Below are 16,513 nucleotides of genomic sequence, written 5' to 3' on the forward strand. Positions count from 1 at the left end.
GGGGTTAACAGTCGAGTGGAATAGGGTGCAGCGACATAGAATGGAGTGGCACACGGTAGAGTGGAGGAGAATGCAGTGAAATAGAGTAGATTGTTTCAAAGTAGAGTGAAGTGGTGTAGAGTGGAATAGTGCAGGATAAAGCGCAGCTTCATAGAGTGGCATAGAGCGTAATGGTGTAGAGTAAAGTGGTGTAGAGTGGAGAGATGCAGGGTAGATTAGAGTGCCATACAGTGGATTGGCATAGAGTGCAAGGGCATATTGTTGAGTGTTACCTAGTAAATTGCATTGGTGTAGAGTGTATTGGCATAGAGTGCAGTGGTGCAGAGTGCAGTGTTGTAGAGTGGCATTGAGTACACTGGTGTAGAATGGAGTTGTGAAGAGTAGATTGGTGTGGCCTAGATTGGAGTGGTGTAGAATGCAGTGGCAAAGAACGCAGTTGTATGGAGTAGAATGGCGAAAAGTGCATTAGCATAGGGAAGAGTGGTACAGGATAGAGTAGAGAGGTGTAGCGTGAAGTGATGTAGAGTGGAGTTGTGCAAAGTGCAGTGGCGTTAAGTGGTGTAAAGTGGAATGGTGCAGAGTACATTGCAATGGTGTGGAGTTCTGCAGCATAACGTGGAGTGGCGTAAAATGGAGTATCCGTGGAGTGGTAGCACAATGCCATTACTCCCAACACATTTTCAATTGAAATGACCATTACATTTGCACAGACATAGTTTTACTAAAAAAATATACTGTGCACAGCCAAAATTGTGTGGAAATTGCATCACTTAAAGTAATGATTAGTTTTGATCATATTAAAATATTTGTTTTCAAAACACTTCAGAAATAAACATAAATTGCTTAATTTGTGTTCTTAACTCTGATATATTCTGAAGTATGTACACAGTTCATTTATATGTTGTCATGTGCTAGAAAAAGCTCTTTCCTACCACCTGTATCCAGCAAGATTGTAACATATATCTTCTCACATTCAAGTCAGAGAAAGAAAAGTAAATAAGTGCCCCCAGAACAGAACCTGACATTTGACATTGGTCTTTGAATGCACAGCAAATTTTACGAGATAAGAACAAGATTTACAGGACTGTTTACAGAAAAGGAGCACTCGGAAGGATACTGTAAATAAGGTTCGGGCAAGAGAAGGTACAAACTCAAGCTGGACAGCCTAAAAGAAATAAAGCAAACAAACGGAAAGCTAGAAAATGTGAGTTACAAACCTCAAAGCCAATGGCAAGCAACTGGCAAAATGCCCCCAAGATGTCTGTAGCAAACCAGACAGCTGCACTTTCTGATAGGCTGCGACCTAATCAGCACTGGCTGAAATGTTCAAATCAGCCCCAGAGTGCAGGAGGCTGTGACTAGAATAGGACCAAGAGGTCATGGATGGGTTTTGGAAGCACATCTTGATCTGAAAGCAGCATCCCCAACCATACAGCTCACTTGAGTAATGCCAGAGTGCCACAATGTCCAGTGCTGTCCTGGGTCAATCCTTATGCAGCATTTGGCTTTGGCAGCATGTGTTTTTACCCCCTGTCATTTGGTTTGCTTTCCATTAATCTGCTTGGCCATTTTGGGCACAACACATGAACACTCGCTGCACGCAGGGAAATATTTTTATAGAGTAAAAGGTAAGCACTCCCAGGAAAATATGTGCCAGCGAGCTTCAAAGAGCCAACAAAAGGTTCTCAAGGAGTTAATTGCTTTAATGCAGAAAAATAAGAACATAGCATGCCAGCGTGATTTCAGCCCTTTATGTGCCCACACCTTAGCACGTTTCTTTCAGTATTAAAAAACATTGAGCTTTCTCTTCGGTAGTCTCAGTGTGCCTCATTACAATTGGTTCCAGGTCTGTGATTTGCATGCTTCCTTGCTGCAAATGATTTTTTCTATACACCATCTAAATGTGCAATGAATTAAAATAGTCATGAACGTTTAGGAGAAACAAGCCCTGCACAGATGCATTCTGAACTAACAAAAATATGTGAGCTAGGTAATCGTTGTCTTGTTCATACCACTTCACCATTATTCTTTAATATACATTTACAGAGTGGTATCATCTCAGAAGTCACAATTTCTGGTTTCAAGAACTGGCACATCTTGCAGTAGACAGAAGTCTTCAACTAAATATTGCAAACTGGGAAGCCTCCAAACAAATCTTTGAGAAAGTGGCACAGAAACGTCGCTGCCCTTGTTACTTTATAGAGAGCTTTTCTTACCATTGGTGTGAATGCTGGGACTATCCTCTTCTCTAAAACTGCATCCCAGTTCACATCAGCGAGGTAGGGAAAGTCTTGAATCTCTGTCAACTTGGAGAAACGCTCTTCTGGGTTGGGATCCAGCAGCTGGTAATGAAGAGAAAAACACAAGGCGCTTATTAAGGACAAATTCATAGAAGAGGGAGCAAGCCAATAAAACTTCTACGAAGTTTTCACAACATAAACATGACAGGGGCATTATGACGCAGTCTAGAGGAATGATTTTCAAATCGATTTCTAAACCCAATGACACATGGGTACCTATCCCTTCATCTTTAAGCAAAAATGATACCCTTTACCCACATCATATTTCCAGTTGAGTTGTGGAACGATGGTGTACAATAATATTGCAAAGGTTCTGAAGAAAAATAATGAATATTGCTTTCTACGAGGTTGATTCCAAGCGGTCTGGTATTTCTGCGTCTGGAATCACGGTGTATGGTAATACCACACCCAGGGCCAGTTTTGCCTGATGTGGAAACACACCGGATTAAAGCACCAGTAGTTCTAGTAAAGGGTTTCTGGCAGAGGCACACCTCAGCCCCACCCAACCATCTCCAAAACCAAGGGAGCATGATACCCTGGCCAAACCTGACCTACAGGCTGGCTTTCCTTCAACACTCTCCAGGGTAAACAACCTCCCCACCACTAAAGTGGCCCTCTGGCCATATTGTTCCACATTATCAGAGCAGGTGGTAAATTGGAACAGAAAAGTTCCTTGAATAGGGGCTAAGCATGTGGAAAATAACTTAGATCTGCATGTTTATTCACCATTCTAGGTCTCAAACCTAAAATAGCATGGCGCAGGGGAAGAAATACCGACCGAAACCAATGAATATGCCTTTTAATACACCTTGCACCATGCAACTCATATTGGGCAGGCCCTCAAGCAGTAGGTAACGTTTAACAAAAAAGGCAGAGTGTTAAAAATTCTTTCCATGGTTGGTTTTCCAGGATAAAAACTCTCAAAGTGTATATTTTGTGGGAATATTCTGCAGCACAAAATATGCTTCTGTTGGCAATTTCACCCGAAGGCAAATTTATGCTACAGTGAAAATTGTGACATTTGCCGCCATTGCAAAACTTTTCAGATTCATCATTTCGCTCACTCTTAGTTTCAAGTCAACCAGTTATAATTTCTACTTGTATATCACTTTGTTAATTTTCAAAGCATCAATTTTCCAAATATTTTGTCTACAGCTAACTCTGTGCCTCAGTCGCAAGTGCTGTGCCACGGAGAGCATATTACATGGAATCTTTTATGTTGGAACTGGCAGTGCAGTTTGATGCATTAGCTACAATAACACTTAAAGGGGTGCCACAGATTGTCATTTCTACATTAGTAATATCTAATAAGCAGCCAGAGTTTGCCACTGGCCAGTGTGTCAAATGGAGTCTGCATCCTGTTTCCAAGGTCCAGAGACTAATATTGCTGTATTATAACATGTGTGGAGGAACCTCCTTGTCTCGGGGGTGTACCTCATAAAGTGCATCCTTTTTGCATTGAAGTCCTCATTTACCTAGAGCGAGAACATTGTTTAATTCCTAGGGAGAAACTCTGCACAATATTCAAACTCCTGTTCACCCATACAACAAAGAAACGTTTAGACACATTTTAAAAAGAAGAAAGGGGATTCAAGGGACTCAAGGCTTTGCAGTGGTCATTAATATTATTATAATATCTTTAATGATTAAAGACATATGGACATAGACGAGCAAGAACATATCCTTCATACATGCCACAAAAACAAATTCCTGATCGTAGGAACCCGGCACAAGCTTAAGGATAGCTCGTTTCTGAGCATCTTACACATAAAATGAAGGATCAGAACCTTCTTCCCTTAAGATGAGCAGGTTTTCAACTCAGTCACCCTTGGATACACTGGGGCATATTTACATGGAGCTTATGCCATCTTTGAGTCATTTATTTTTTCGTTCTGGTGGAGCATTTGGTTCTCCATATTTTTCAAAACAACGCATTAGGCCCAGTGAATCAGGTTTTATAGACCTGCATCGAAAAATACCTGCGTAAGAACCTGCTGTACCAAACAGTTTATATTGTATAAAGGGTAGGTGTAGGAAGTTGGCTCTGTATGCACTATTTCAAAGTAAGGAATAGTATGCACAGAGTCCAAGGGTTCCCCTTAGAGGTAAGATAGTGGCAAAAAGAGATAATACTAATGCTCTATTTTGTGGTAGTGTGGTCGAGCAGTAGGCTTATCAAAGGAGTAGTGTTAAGCATTTGTTGTACATACACAAGCAATAAATGAGGAACACACACTCAAAGACAATTCCAGGCCAATAGGTTTTTGTATAGAAAAATATATTTTCTTAGTTTATTTTAAGAACCACAGGTTCAAGATTTACATGTAATACTTTAAATGAAAGGTATTGCAGGTAGGTACTTTAGGAACTTTGAATTAGCAAAATAGCATATACAGTTTTCACATAAATCACATATAGCTATTTTAAAACTAGACACAGTGCAATTTTCAACAGTTCCTGGGGGCAGTAAGAGTTTGTTAGTTTTTGCAGGTAAGTAAACCACCTACGGGGTTCAAGTTTGGGTCCAAAGTAGCCCACCGTTGGGGGTTCAGAGCAACCCCAAAGTTACCACACCAGCAGCTCAGGGCCGGTCAGGTGCAGAGGTCAAAGTGGTGCCCAAAACGCATAGGCTTCAATGGAGAAGGGGGTGCCCCGGTTCCAGTCTGACAGCAGGTAAGTACCCGCGTCTTCGGAGGGCAGACCAGGGGGGTTTTGTAGGGCACCGGGGGGGGGACACAAGTCCACACAGAAAGTACACCCTCAGCAGCATGGGGGCGGCCGGGTGCAGTGTGCAAACACGCGTCGGGTTTTCAATAGGTTTCAATGGGAGACCAAGGGGTCTCTTCAGCAATGCAGGCAGGCTGGGGGGGGGGGGGTTCCTCGGGGTAGCCACCACCTGGGAAAGGGAGAGGGCCTCCTGGGGGTCACTCCTGCACTGGAGCTCGGATCCTTCAGGTCCTGGGGGCTGCGGGTGCAGTGTCCCTACCAGGCGTCGGGTTCTTAGAAGCAGGCGGTCGCGGTCAGGGGGAGCCTCAGGATTCCCTCTGCAGGTGTCGCTGTGGGGGCTCAGGGGGGGCAACTCTGGCTACTCACGGTCTCCCAGTCGCTGGGGAGTCCTCCCTAAAGTGATTGTTCTCCACAAGTCGAGCCGGGGGCGTCGGGTGCAGAGTGTCAAGTCTCACGCTTCCGGCGGGAAACGCAAGTTGTTTTAAAGTTGCTCCTTTGTTACAAAGTTGCAGTCTTGGGTGAACAGAGCCGCTGTCCTCGGGAGTTCTTGGTCCTTCTAGATGCAGGGCAGTCCTCTGAGGATTCAGAGGTCGCTGGTCCCTGGGGAAAGCATTGCTGGAGCAGTGTCTTTAGAAGTGGGGAGACAGGCCGGTAGAGCTGGGGCCAAAGCAGTTGGTGTCTCCGTCTTCTATGCAGGGTTTTTCAGCTTAGCAGTCCTCTTCTTAGGTTGCAGGAATCTGCGTTCCTAGGTTCTGGGAAGCCCTTAAATACTAAATTTAAGGGCTTGTTTAGGTCTGGGGGGTTAGTAGCCAATGGCTACTAGACCTGAGGGTGGGTACACCCTCTTTGTGCCTCCTCCCAAGGGGAGGGGGGCACATTCCTATCCCTATTGGGGGAATCGTCCATCTGCAAGATGGAGGATTTCTAAAAGTCAGAGTCACCTCCGCTCAGGACACCTTAGGGGCTGTCCTGACTGGCCAGTGACTCCTCCTTGTTTTTCTCATTATCTCCTCCGGCCTTGCCGCCAAAAGTGGGGCCTTGGCCGGAGGGGGCGGGCAACTCCACTAGCTGGAGTGCCCTGGGGTGCTGTAACAAAGGAGGAGAGCCTTTGAGGCTCACCGCCAGGTGTTACAGTTCCTGCAGGGGGAGGAAATAAGCATCTCCACCCAGTACAGGCTTTGTTACTAGCCACAGAGTTACAAAGGCACTCTCCCCATGTGGCCAGCAACATGTCTGGTGTGTGGCAGGCTGCTAGAACTAGTAAGCCTACACGGGTAGTCGGTTAAGGTTTCAGGGTGCTGGGGCCTGGTTAGCAGGACTCAGCACACTTTCAAATCAAAACTTAGCATCAGCAAAGGAAAAAAGTCAGGGGGTAACCATGCCAAGGAGGCATTTCCTTACAGTAGGTGTTCCCTTGTAAATTCTCACTCACAACTCACAAACTGATATTTACGAGCTTGGCAATGTGCAACGCATCTTCATGATGCATCACTTTCAGGCTGTAATGCGTCAAAATTCCTACAGTTCTGTAACCCAGGTGTAGGAAAGGACACAGTGGCTATGTAACTGGAATCTGACCCACTGAATTCACTTAACACACTGTAATAAGTAATAAAAACACACCCCTTCAATTAGTAGTAGGCCTACACATGTAACAATCTTATTGCAGGACTCCTTTACCAGTCTGGACCATGGCACCTGAGCTATTAACATCCAATGCAGCAATGCAATGTGACACTGTGTACTCCAAGTAATGGACAGACCAGGCCTGTCACATATCCTTAGAGAATGGGTTCACAAGTCTAGCCAAGCGTACTCCAAAGCACAACTGGTAAGTACACACATAAGGTAGGTAACACATGAATTGCCACTTTACATTACAACATATATTGGTATCCACTCACATTCAAGTTTCACCCTATATGTCACACATACTTAGGGCAATACATGCACATAAGTAGACTATGCCCACTGTAACGTGACTTCATTCTTGTGTGCATTACATCCCGAACCAATGTAATAGAGTACAAGATGAATTTCCACAATTTTCACTTTATTACATTTGTTAGAAATGGGGTCTTTGGTTGGCAGTCAGGTTACCCCCTGTCCAAGCAAGGATCCTCACTCTAGTCAGGGTAAGTCACACACAATCCAAATTATCCAGTGCCACCCTCTGGTAGCTTGGCACTGAGCAGTCAGGCTTAACTTAGAAGGCAATGTGTAAAGAATTTGTGCAATAAATCATACAATAACACAATATAGCACCACAAAAATACACCACATAGTGTTTAGAAAAATATATAATATTTATCAGGATAAATGCAGGTCAAAACGATGACGGTGAAATAAGCAAATATAGGGATATCACTGAAAGTGATATCAAGTGTCTTAGAGTTAAAATATTAATGTAAAAGCAATAAAAAGTGTCTTAAATTCTCCTAGAAAAAACAAGTGTCTCTTGCATGGCAAAGTACCTGGTTTGCGTTGAAAAATCCTCGCAAGGGACCGCAGAGGAGGAGATATGTGAAAAATGGTGAGTGTGCGTCGGTTTTGCCCCTTCGCGCACGGACTTGCGTCGTTATTTTCCACGCAGGGAAGACGCTGTGTCGATTTCAGGCGGGCTTAGATCCTCTTCGGGTTGTGGGGTTTTCGGACACCCCAGGGACGATGCGTGGAATCCTGAGCTTGCGGAGTGAAGTCACAGGGGCTGAGTCGATTCCGGTAGGCGATGTGTGGAATTTTCTTCCGCACGGCAGGTGCTGTGTTGGTTCCTCTCAGAAAGTCGGACATCGTCGTTCTGAGTCGGCTTGCGTCGATCCAGAGAGGGCCGTGCGTCGGAGTTCCAGTTGCATCGCTGGTGCTGCGTCGATCTTCTGTTGTGAAGTCAGGCTGCTTTGTTCCGGACTCGGTGTGCAGTGAATTTTTTACCACAAGCAGGCTGTGTGTCGTTCTTGGCAGGCGGTCCGTTGAATTTTCACCACACTGGGATTACAGCTGCAGGAGAGAAGTCTTTTTGGTCCTGAGACTTCAGGGAACAGGAGGCAAGCTCTATCCAAGGCCTTGGAGAGCACTTCTGCAGCAAAGCAAGAGAGCAGCAAGACAGCAGGGCAACAGCAAGGCAGCAGTCCTCTTAAGAAAGCAGTCAGTTGAGTCCTTTAGGCAGCCAGGCACTTCTTCTGGTCAGGGTGCAGGTTCTGGTTCAGGTATCTTCTCCAGGAAGTGTCTGAGGTGGTAGGGCAGAGGCCCTGTTTTTATACCCAAATGTGCCTTTGAATTTGGGGAGACTTCAAAGAGTGGCTTAGAAGTGCACCAGGTCCCCTTTCAGTTCAATCCTGTCTGCCAGGGTCCTAGTAGGGGGTGTGGCAGTCCTTGGTGTGAGGGCAGGCCCTCCACCCTCCCAGCCCAGGAAGACCCATTCCAAATGCAGATGTATGCAAGTGATGCTGAGTATCCTGTGTTTGGGATGTGTCTCAATGAATGCAAAAGGAGCTGTCAACTAAACCCAGCCAGACGTGAATTGTAAGGCACAGAAAGATTTAAGTGCAGAGAAATGCTCACTTTCTAAAAGTGGTATTTCTAAAATAGTAATATTAAATCCAACTTCACCAGTCAGCAAGATAGTGTATTACCATTCTGGCCATACTAAATATGACCTTCCTGCTCCTTTCAGATCAGCAGCTACCGCTCAAACAATGTATGAGGGCAGCCCCAATGTTAGCCTATGAAGGGAGCAGGCCTCACAGTAGTGTAAAAACGAATTTAGGAGTTTTACACTACCAGGACATGTAAACTACACAGGTACATGTCCTGCCTTTTACCCACATAGCACCCTGCCCTAGGGGTTACCTAGGGCACACTTTAGGGGTGACATGTGTAGAAAAAGGGGAGTTTTCGGCTTGGAAAGTACTTTTAAATGCAAAGTCGAATTGGTAGTGAAACTGCACACACAGGCCTTGCAATGGCAGGCCTGAGACAAGGTTAAGAGGCTACTGAAGTGGGTGGCACAATCAGTGCTTCAGGCCCACTAGAAGCTTTTAATCTATAGGCCCTGGGCACATATAGTGCACTCTACTAGGTACTTATGAGTAAATGAAATACCTCAATTGGGTGTGATCCAATGTTACCACGTTTAAAGAGAGAGAGCATATGCATTTTAGCACTGGTTAGCAATGGTAAAGTGTGCAGAGTCTAAAGCCCAGCAAAAACAATATCTCAAAAGTGGAGGGAGGCAGGCAAATAGTTAGGGGTGATCACCCTAAGGCTGACAGGTCTAACAACATTGGACCCCACAGATTAGGCTTCTTGTGTCTATCAGAACTGGCGCATCACCTATGTTTTATGACGCATTGATGAAGTTGTGCTTGCCTCACCCATAGGGTTAATATATCCCTGCACTATATCCAACTGCATTGACTAAAAGACCTCTGGCAAAGGGTCCCATTGTGGGGCCCACTGGACATTGCAGTGCCAGTCTGACGAAGAGCAGGCACAAGGATGAAGCATGACACCCAATTGGGTGTGTGAGGGCCCTTACTTCTATTTATAAAAGTGCCTAGATTTGCCCAGATATGACCGGTCCTAGTAAGAACTCCCTATTCGTGGAACTGTGTTCCTCTATGTATTGTTTATACTTGTCAGGGGACTACACTGGACTGAAAAAAAAAAAAAAAAAACCTTACCCCTCTTTGTTTGAAGCTTCAAACTGCCCAAAAGGCTTCTTCCAGAGTCATCTTCAATGCTGGATGCCATTTTCTCTGCCTTTCTGACAAATACTACTGCCATGTCAAAGTTCTGGCCTTGAGACGCATTGCCCTGCACAAGGGCCTTTAAATATGTACCCAGTCTCGCAATCCTTCCCACATAGAGTCCCAAGTCCATGCCAGTCATCTAGCCTGAACTTAATTGTACTTTTGGGGTATAGATAATTTTTGTGTGTGGCAGATGAGTTCCAGCCATAACCAAATTTGTTTGCACTATCTTCTTAAGTACCTAAGAGAAATGCGGGTCTCCCGCTTCTACTTAAAACAGTTATAAACATAGCAACTTTGTCTAACCTCTTTCATACCTCATCTTGATTTTGACTCGTAATGAATGACACCTTGAGATGCATGTAATTTGTTGTACACTACAAACTACCAAAATAGTTAATGAACATAAAAAATTCCAAAAAACAATCTTGTTACCATTCATTTAAGAGTAACAAACCGTTTGTATCAGTATCTTGGATCATTATTATATTGTGTGTTAAATTTTATAGATTTAGATTCGTTTTGTTAGTTATGTTTTAGGATTTATATTTTTATTGCCTTTTGTTTGGATTCGTTTTTGAAGTTTTAGTTGACTGAATTCATATTTAAGTTACTTTACATTTTTTGTAGTTGTTTAATGTAGGTTTATTGTTTTCTGTTTGAATGATTTGCTTATTTTCATTTCTTTTGGAGACGTTCGGTTACATTGGGATTTTGGGTGAAGTTTTGTAGGGCTCAGTGTTAAATTTGAGGCGAGCTCAGTCACGCAACTACTCTCGAAGATCAGTCTACTAAGCTCTGGCTAGTTGTTAGCAGGTCGGACACCTTAGAGCGCAGACCACCATTGGAGCTGGTAGCAAAAATATCTTGAAATAGCCCTTCTGCACTCATTGGTGATGATGATATGTTGTCATTGTTCGTATTGTCACACTCACTGGCAATATGCACTATGGTGCTAGTTGTAGGTCTGCTAACTTAACCGTTGATGGTGATTATCATACCATTTTCGGGACTAATACTGTATATTGGAGTCATTATGTTGAATTTTTGGACTATATGCTTTGGCTCATGGGTGTCTGTTCATATGCAGCCAAATATGTGAGTGGTACTTCTTAATATGTTTTCACTGAAATATGGTATGCAAACAAGCTCCTGACCTTCCACAGTGCACAGAATTGTCCCATACAGCCCACATGCACCTTTTTAATTTCCTATTAAAAAAAAACTCCACACACATAAATGTATATTTTAATGTGAGCCAAACCCTTCTCCTCTGTGCAGGAGGAGCCTATACCCCCTGACCTGCAGCAGGTTCTAACATGCTAAGAAAAGTAACTTGTCGAGGCATTGCCTGTACAGGCAGCTTGGTGTAATACCCGACTGGGACACGGTGGCACCACCAATAATTAACATTTTCAATGTATATATATGTCTCTGTATTGCTTTGTGCCTTTGTGACCACTGATAGCTCATGTCTTCCTCTGTGTTTGCATGATTACAATCTGCGTCACCAATGTTAAGGGTAAGATATGACTTTCCTCCTCGTTCTAGTGGAAATTGAACATACTGAAGGTCACAGTCATTATCAACATCACAATAGTTGATCATGGGAATGGAAAATCACTATGAATTTCCAGATGGTGTTGTGGAGTCTCCACATCAATTGTTACAATGTTCTAAAGTTTTAACAGACTCTAGCCTTGTAGCTACCAGGAGCGGCTTGTGGTGCTAAACAGGGGCGGGGTGGCGCATGTCCAGTGGGGGGGGAATTAATAAAAAATCAAATCTTACCTGTACCGCCTCCGTCACCACCACACTGCTCCTTCCTGAGCAGACAGGCTGGAGGCGCCGGTTCCCAGCTGCCCTTTGGCCAATCCTGACGCTGCTCAGAGAAGTGTCAGGATTGGCTGGGAGCCTATGCCTGCTCTCTCCACCCCAGCAAGACAGAGCTGGGCTGGAGAGAGCCTACTGCACATGTGTGTTTGGCCGGCCCAAGACGGCTGGCCAAACATACATGCGCAGTGAGGGGGAGTGCTGTGCACTCCCCCTCAGTGCTCGTCACAGCCTGTAGCCCTGGCACTTTTACCAAAAAACGATAATAAACATAGCTTACTATTGTTTTTTGGTAAAAGCTTTGCAGCTGCTGCTGATGGCGGGAGGGGGGGTGATGCCCCTCCGCCCTAGTGGAGGAGCTGTGCCTGGTAGTAACTGCTCCATTATCCCGGTTTCCCTAGAATCAGTTGTCTCATGATCCTTCTCCATGGTGCCTCATGAGATTCTGCAGCACTTGGTTCTGGCCCCTGCACACCATCATTGACTGTCTAGGTGCTGATGGTGCAAACGAGGGCTCATATTTGCTTTGTAGGCACTTTCAGGAAGGTGTGGGAACCAGTTGTTGGGTAAGTATTAGAGCAGTGTTTCAGGCAATGACTCTTCCTTTCTTTTACTATGTAGGACTCATGCTAGGGAGGGAGATGTTGTTTCTGATATTTGACACTGCAACATACTGTGACTCCAAAATGTAGGGTCACCCTTACTGAATGCAGAAACTACCATAACCACAGTAAAATGCGTGAAAACCTCTACTTCACACCTACCTCAGACATGTTTGAAGACAGAGGACACATTTATAGGGTTATTTGACAGAAGTGACAGTGAGACAAAGTATGAAGAACATGTAACACATAGTAGAATTGGGCCACAAGACAACCCACTGTGCCTCTCCCTGTCCTCCAGGACGGTGTTCAGATATCATGATCCTAGACCCCGCCTAAATTGATTTTCACTTGTGTAACAGCCATTGTCAATTAAATAGAATAGCCTGGAAACGTATTCTCGAAAGAAATGTCACAATATTTTTCCATTTCCCAGTGTCTACGTTTCTTTCTTTCTCTCTCTGTCTCTCAAACCATAAAATGAACATATTGATCAATACTATTTCATACAATGAAATGCAACATTTAGTTCTCTTTTACAGGAGCAAGTAAATTCCCATTTCGGCCAGAACCTACTTGTATGGGCTATACAGGAATTGCAAGGGATGCTTTCTCCCAGGGATAGTTCTCCTTCAATATTCAGGTGGAATGTGCTGAGGAAATAGGGAATAATGATTCAAACAGGGATTCACGTGGTCATTGCTTATCCATCAGAAATCAACGGTATTCTCACATCCCAGAAGTAGCAGTACTGGTTGTACTGGTACGTCCAGCAGGAATACGCACAGAAGAGTTTGGCACATATTGGAACCAGGGTCCTGGCACTAATTGCCTCCCTACTTACAGCTGCCTCAGAAGCAATAGCCCAGACAGGATACCTATCTACATTCCTTGATGCTTTTTCCTACAATGGTGCAAAACCCAGCAAGTTTGAAACTTGTATAAGCTACTTGGATTCTGAACTTCAATCACTAATACATTTGTAGATTTATTGAATCTCAAATCAATCAAAAAGAGCAAGTTATTCCGGTTCAAGAAGCCTTTATCACTTGGATCTATATTCTGGGTCATCTCAGGGTACAAAATTACAACATAGCCAATACCACACCTATGTGGCAAAGAAATTGGGCCACAAAACAACAAGAATAACACAAACACGTAAGTATATACTGAAGAGTGTGATAGGTGATTGACATTCCAGTTGCAACATTGATCTGCTGTCTCTTCTAAACTGTCGTCAGCAGGGTTTTTTATTTTTTATGTGTGCATATTTCCTTTAGAATTTCAGAGCAGATATGTCAAGCACGTGCCCTGGCCTCCTAAGAGGCAGGTCTAATAGCCTGGCAGTGGAAATTGCTGCTGTCCATCTTATCTGGATATTCAGAACACCCACAGAAGCATGCACAATTATTAAAATAGACAAATGCTCTTTAATAAACCGTCCAAGTACCTTTTGTGACGCCAAAAATCCTTGCACGCAACATAAGACGCAGATACTTGGAAAATTATCTCATCATGAAGACTGCAATCTGACAGTAATTACTGTCATCAAAAATCTGAGTTTCCATGTGATATGAATTTCTTTTCAAAGGGCTTGCCAAATGCAAATTAACTTTCTTAGCTCCAAAGAAGTACACATTCTGTTCCAGGAGTCTTGACCTGCAGTCTCCCTAATTCTATTATAAACTTGCCTGTTTTCTTTAACACTCTAAATGACCGACTCTGACCTAAATTGCGAGTGCTCTGATGGGGAATGCAAAATTAATTGTACCCCTTACAATCGGATACGACGGGATCGGAATTTAACAGGTGAAATAAATATTGCCTATTACAAGCTTAGCCCTCCAAAAATGGATTCGGCACATAAGTTTTGTGCAGATCCTTAGTGTTGGGGTTATCGGGGGTGGGGTGGGGTTAAAGGGAAAAAAGTGGTGTCGAAAGTGTTGCTTCTCATTTTAACTTGAAATGGACTCTTTGCTTAACTATCCAAAAGAATTGTCTGAATGGAATTACACCAAGCATTTGCACGGAAGCAGAACTTTACTTAAAGTATATTTGTAATAGTTTTTTAGTCATTAATGTGAGTCACAAATCTACAGAGAAGTCACAAGTCGAGTTAAAAATAAAATGTACCTCCTTGGAGGAGAGAGTTTTTTTTCTCGCTATCATTTACAGATTTGCAACAAGGGTCCAGGAGCAGTAGTGAATGGCCACAGAGACCTCACCAAAGGGTACCCTCTCCAACAAGCCAGCTACAGGTGACCCTGATGTGAATGACCAGGCCCCACCCACCATTGGCAGTCAAGGCCCATTGTGCAGAACGTTTCGCTGTACAAAGTGCGAATTGGTCATAGACTCTTGCCAAAGCCGAGGCCCTACTCTTACAGCTCCATGTGTAGCCAATTCAATGCATTTCGCCTTCAATCCAGCACAGCAGGGGTTGGCTACGTGGTCTGGTCTAAGACCAGACCCTGTGCTTAGCCCACTTCAGGGAAAGGTTTCTCAGCAACCCCTTTTATCCCTCTTGCCCAGTGGCATACGTGATGGAGGAAGAGGGGTTGGAAGAAAAGAGATATTCACTTTTTCAAGGGAAACTAGGTATATGCATTGATGGGTATGGATCCCTACAACATTGTGTAGGTGTTATGCACACATAATATTATCATAAGAGTTAGAGAGGACACAATTTATAAAATGGTGGTCTTATGCCCTAGGTAAGGTAGAGTTGATCATAGTTTGTAGGGAAGGCTACCAGCCTGACTGGCCAAGGAGGCTATGGTCCTTGCTTACATTGTTTAGGACGAACCATCAAAGCCAGAGATCACTGCCCAGTTGGCGGGATTTAAAATTCCTTCAGTGCATCCCCTAGTGGTGGCTACACTGAAAGGAGGAAAAAATGTAGAGGCGTGCCATGTTTGTTTGACCCTAATCAGCAGTCATTTTTTTGTTTTACCAAAACAAACTCACAAAGTAGGAATATATTTCACAAAAAAACACAGTAGTCTAAAGATGCAGGGAATTTGTTCCTTTCATGTCCTACCATTGTTTGTTTTCCCTGCCAGATTTCACCATGGTTCGTGTGAGAGCCCCAGGCAGATATCACTGAACATCAACCTCCACCCCATAATGTGGTGTGGCAAAGTCCACCACGACGCAGTTCAGTGGTAAACTGAATATCAGGTCAAAGTCTTCTGACAGCAAAGCCAAATTACGTTCCACTCACCTCTAAATGATGTGGAAGAACTGCACTTTTAGTGGTGAAGAACAATAAAAATTTTGAGGCCTTGCTCCCTTCCCACTAAATTATAAGTCAAGCCTAAAATCATTAATTGTTGGTGAGTACCATTTTACTCAGTCAAATGCACAGTGTTTATTTTGAAGAAACTGCTGTATTTTTACAAAGGACCGGTAAGGATTGTCGATCGATATCTCTATATTACAATGCAATAACCTTGCTCTGTCCTTATGTGTTCTACGGGGTTGACACAGGACAGAATGTTTGGACTTGTATACACTTTGGGAAATATTGTCATTAAAGATATATATGTCAAAACGAATCACGTCCGTGTGAGTTGATGCACTTACCAATCTATGAGTGGTTTTTAAAACGCACCTGGAACACTTCTTTTTTCGTTGAAGACTTGCAACTTATGAACACAAAAGCAGGCAAGGAAAATCAGTAGCAGGTCAAGCCAACTTGGAGTAAATGTATTTTAAGGTATTTTCGAAAGGTCAGTACAACGAGTAAATGTTTTTAGATGCTCTCCCACTTAGGTGCGTTGGAAGATAATTTAATTTCAGCAATACTTCTTCTGAAATCAGACTGTCAAAGAACAGATAAGACAGGTAAGACTTCCTTCATGCTACATGGTTCTTAGGAGATTATTAGCCTCTTATACACACAAAGTGGCTGGGAACGAACAACATTATATGAGATGCATGCCATTTTGAAGGTAATGTCGACCTTGGCAGTCAACCAATAGATATAAATGAACGGAGAAGTGATGTGGCCAGACCTCTTGCCACCTCTTTACTGAGATTTTATAGGATGTGAGGTTGGTACAGAGCAGGGTTGGTACGTTTAGTGGTATGGTCAGAGTGTGATGTGGGAGTCAAGTATAAACACAAATTATTGTTACAAGAAGCAAGGAGAGACACGTGTCTATAGGAGAAGGCAGCAGTAGCCAGGCTTGGATCTTGTAGAACTCTGCACTGTAGCAGGGTAGAGGATCTACAGGATCCTATTCTCACAAATGGTCATTTTATGATGACGAACTATTGGAAACAAACTATATTTGTAACT

General features: G+C 43.6%; 1 protein-coding gene across 1 annotated transcript in view; it reads right to left on the reverse strand.

Moving 5' to 3' along the window:
* Positions 1–16,513, reverse strand: part of STK32A (serine/threonine kinase 32A) — a 651,463-nt gene that overhangs the window by 32,051 nt on the left and 602,899 nt on the right. Inside the window, exon 10 of the mRNA XM_069244672.1 lies at positions 2,217–2,342. Within this exon, the coding sequence (XP_069100773.1) occupies positions 2,217–2,342 (126 nt within the window). The remainder of the gene's footprint in view (positions 1–2,216; positions 2,343–16,513) is intronic.

This window comes from Pleurodeles waltl, chromosome 7, assembly GCF_031143425.1.
Source record: "Pleurodeles waltl isolate 20211129_DDA chromosome 7, aPleWal1.hap1.20221129, whole genome shotgun sequence".
Lineage (NCBI taxonomy): Eukaryota > Metazoa > Chordata > Amphibia > Caudata > Salamandridae > Pleurodeles > Pleurodeles waltl.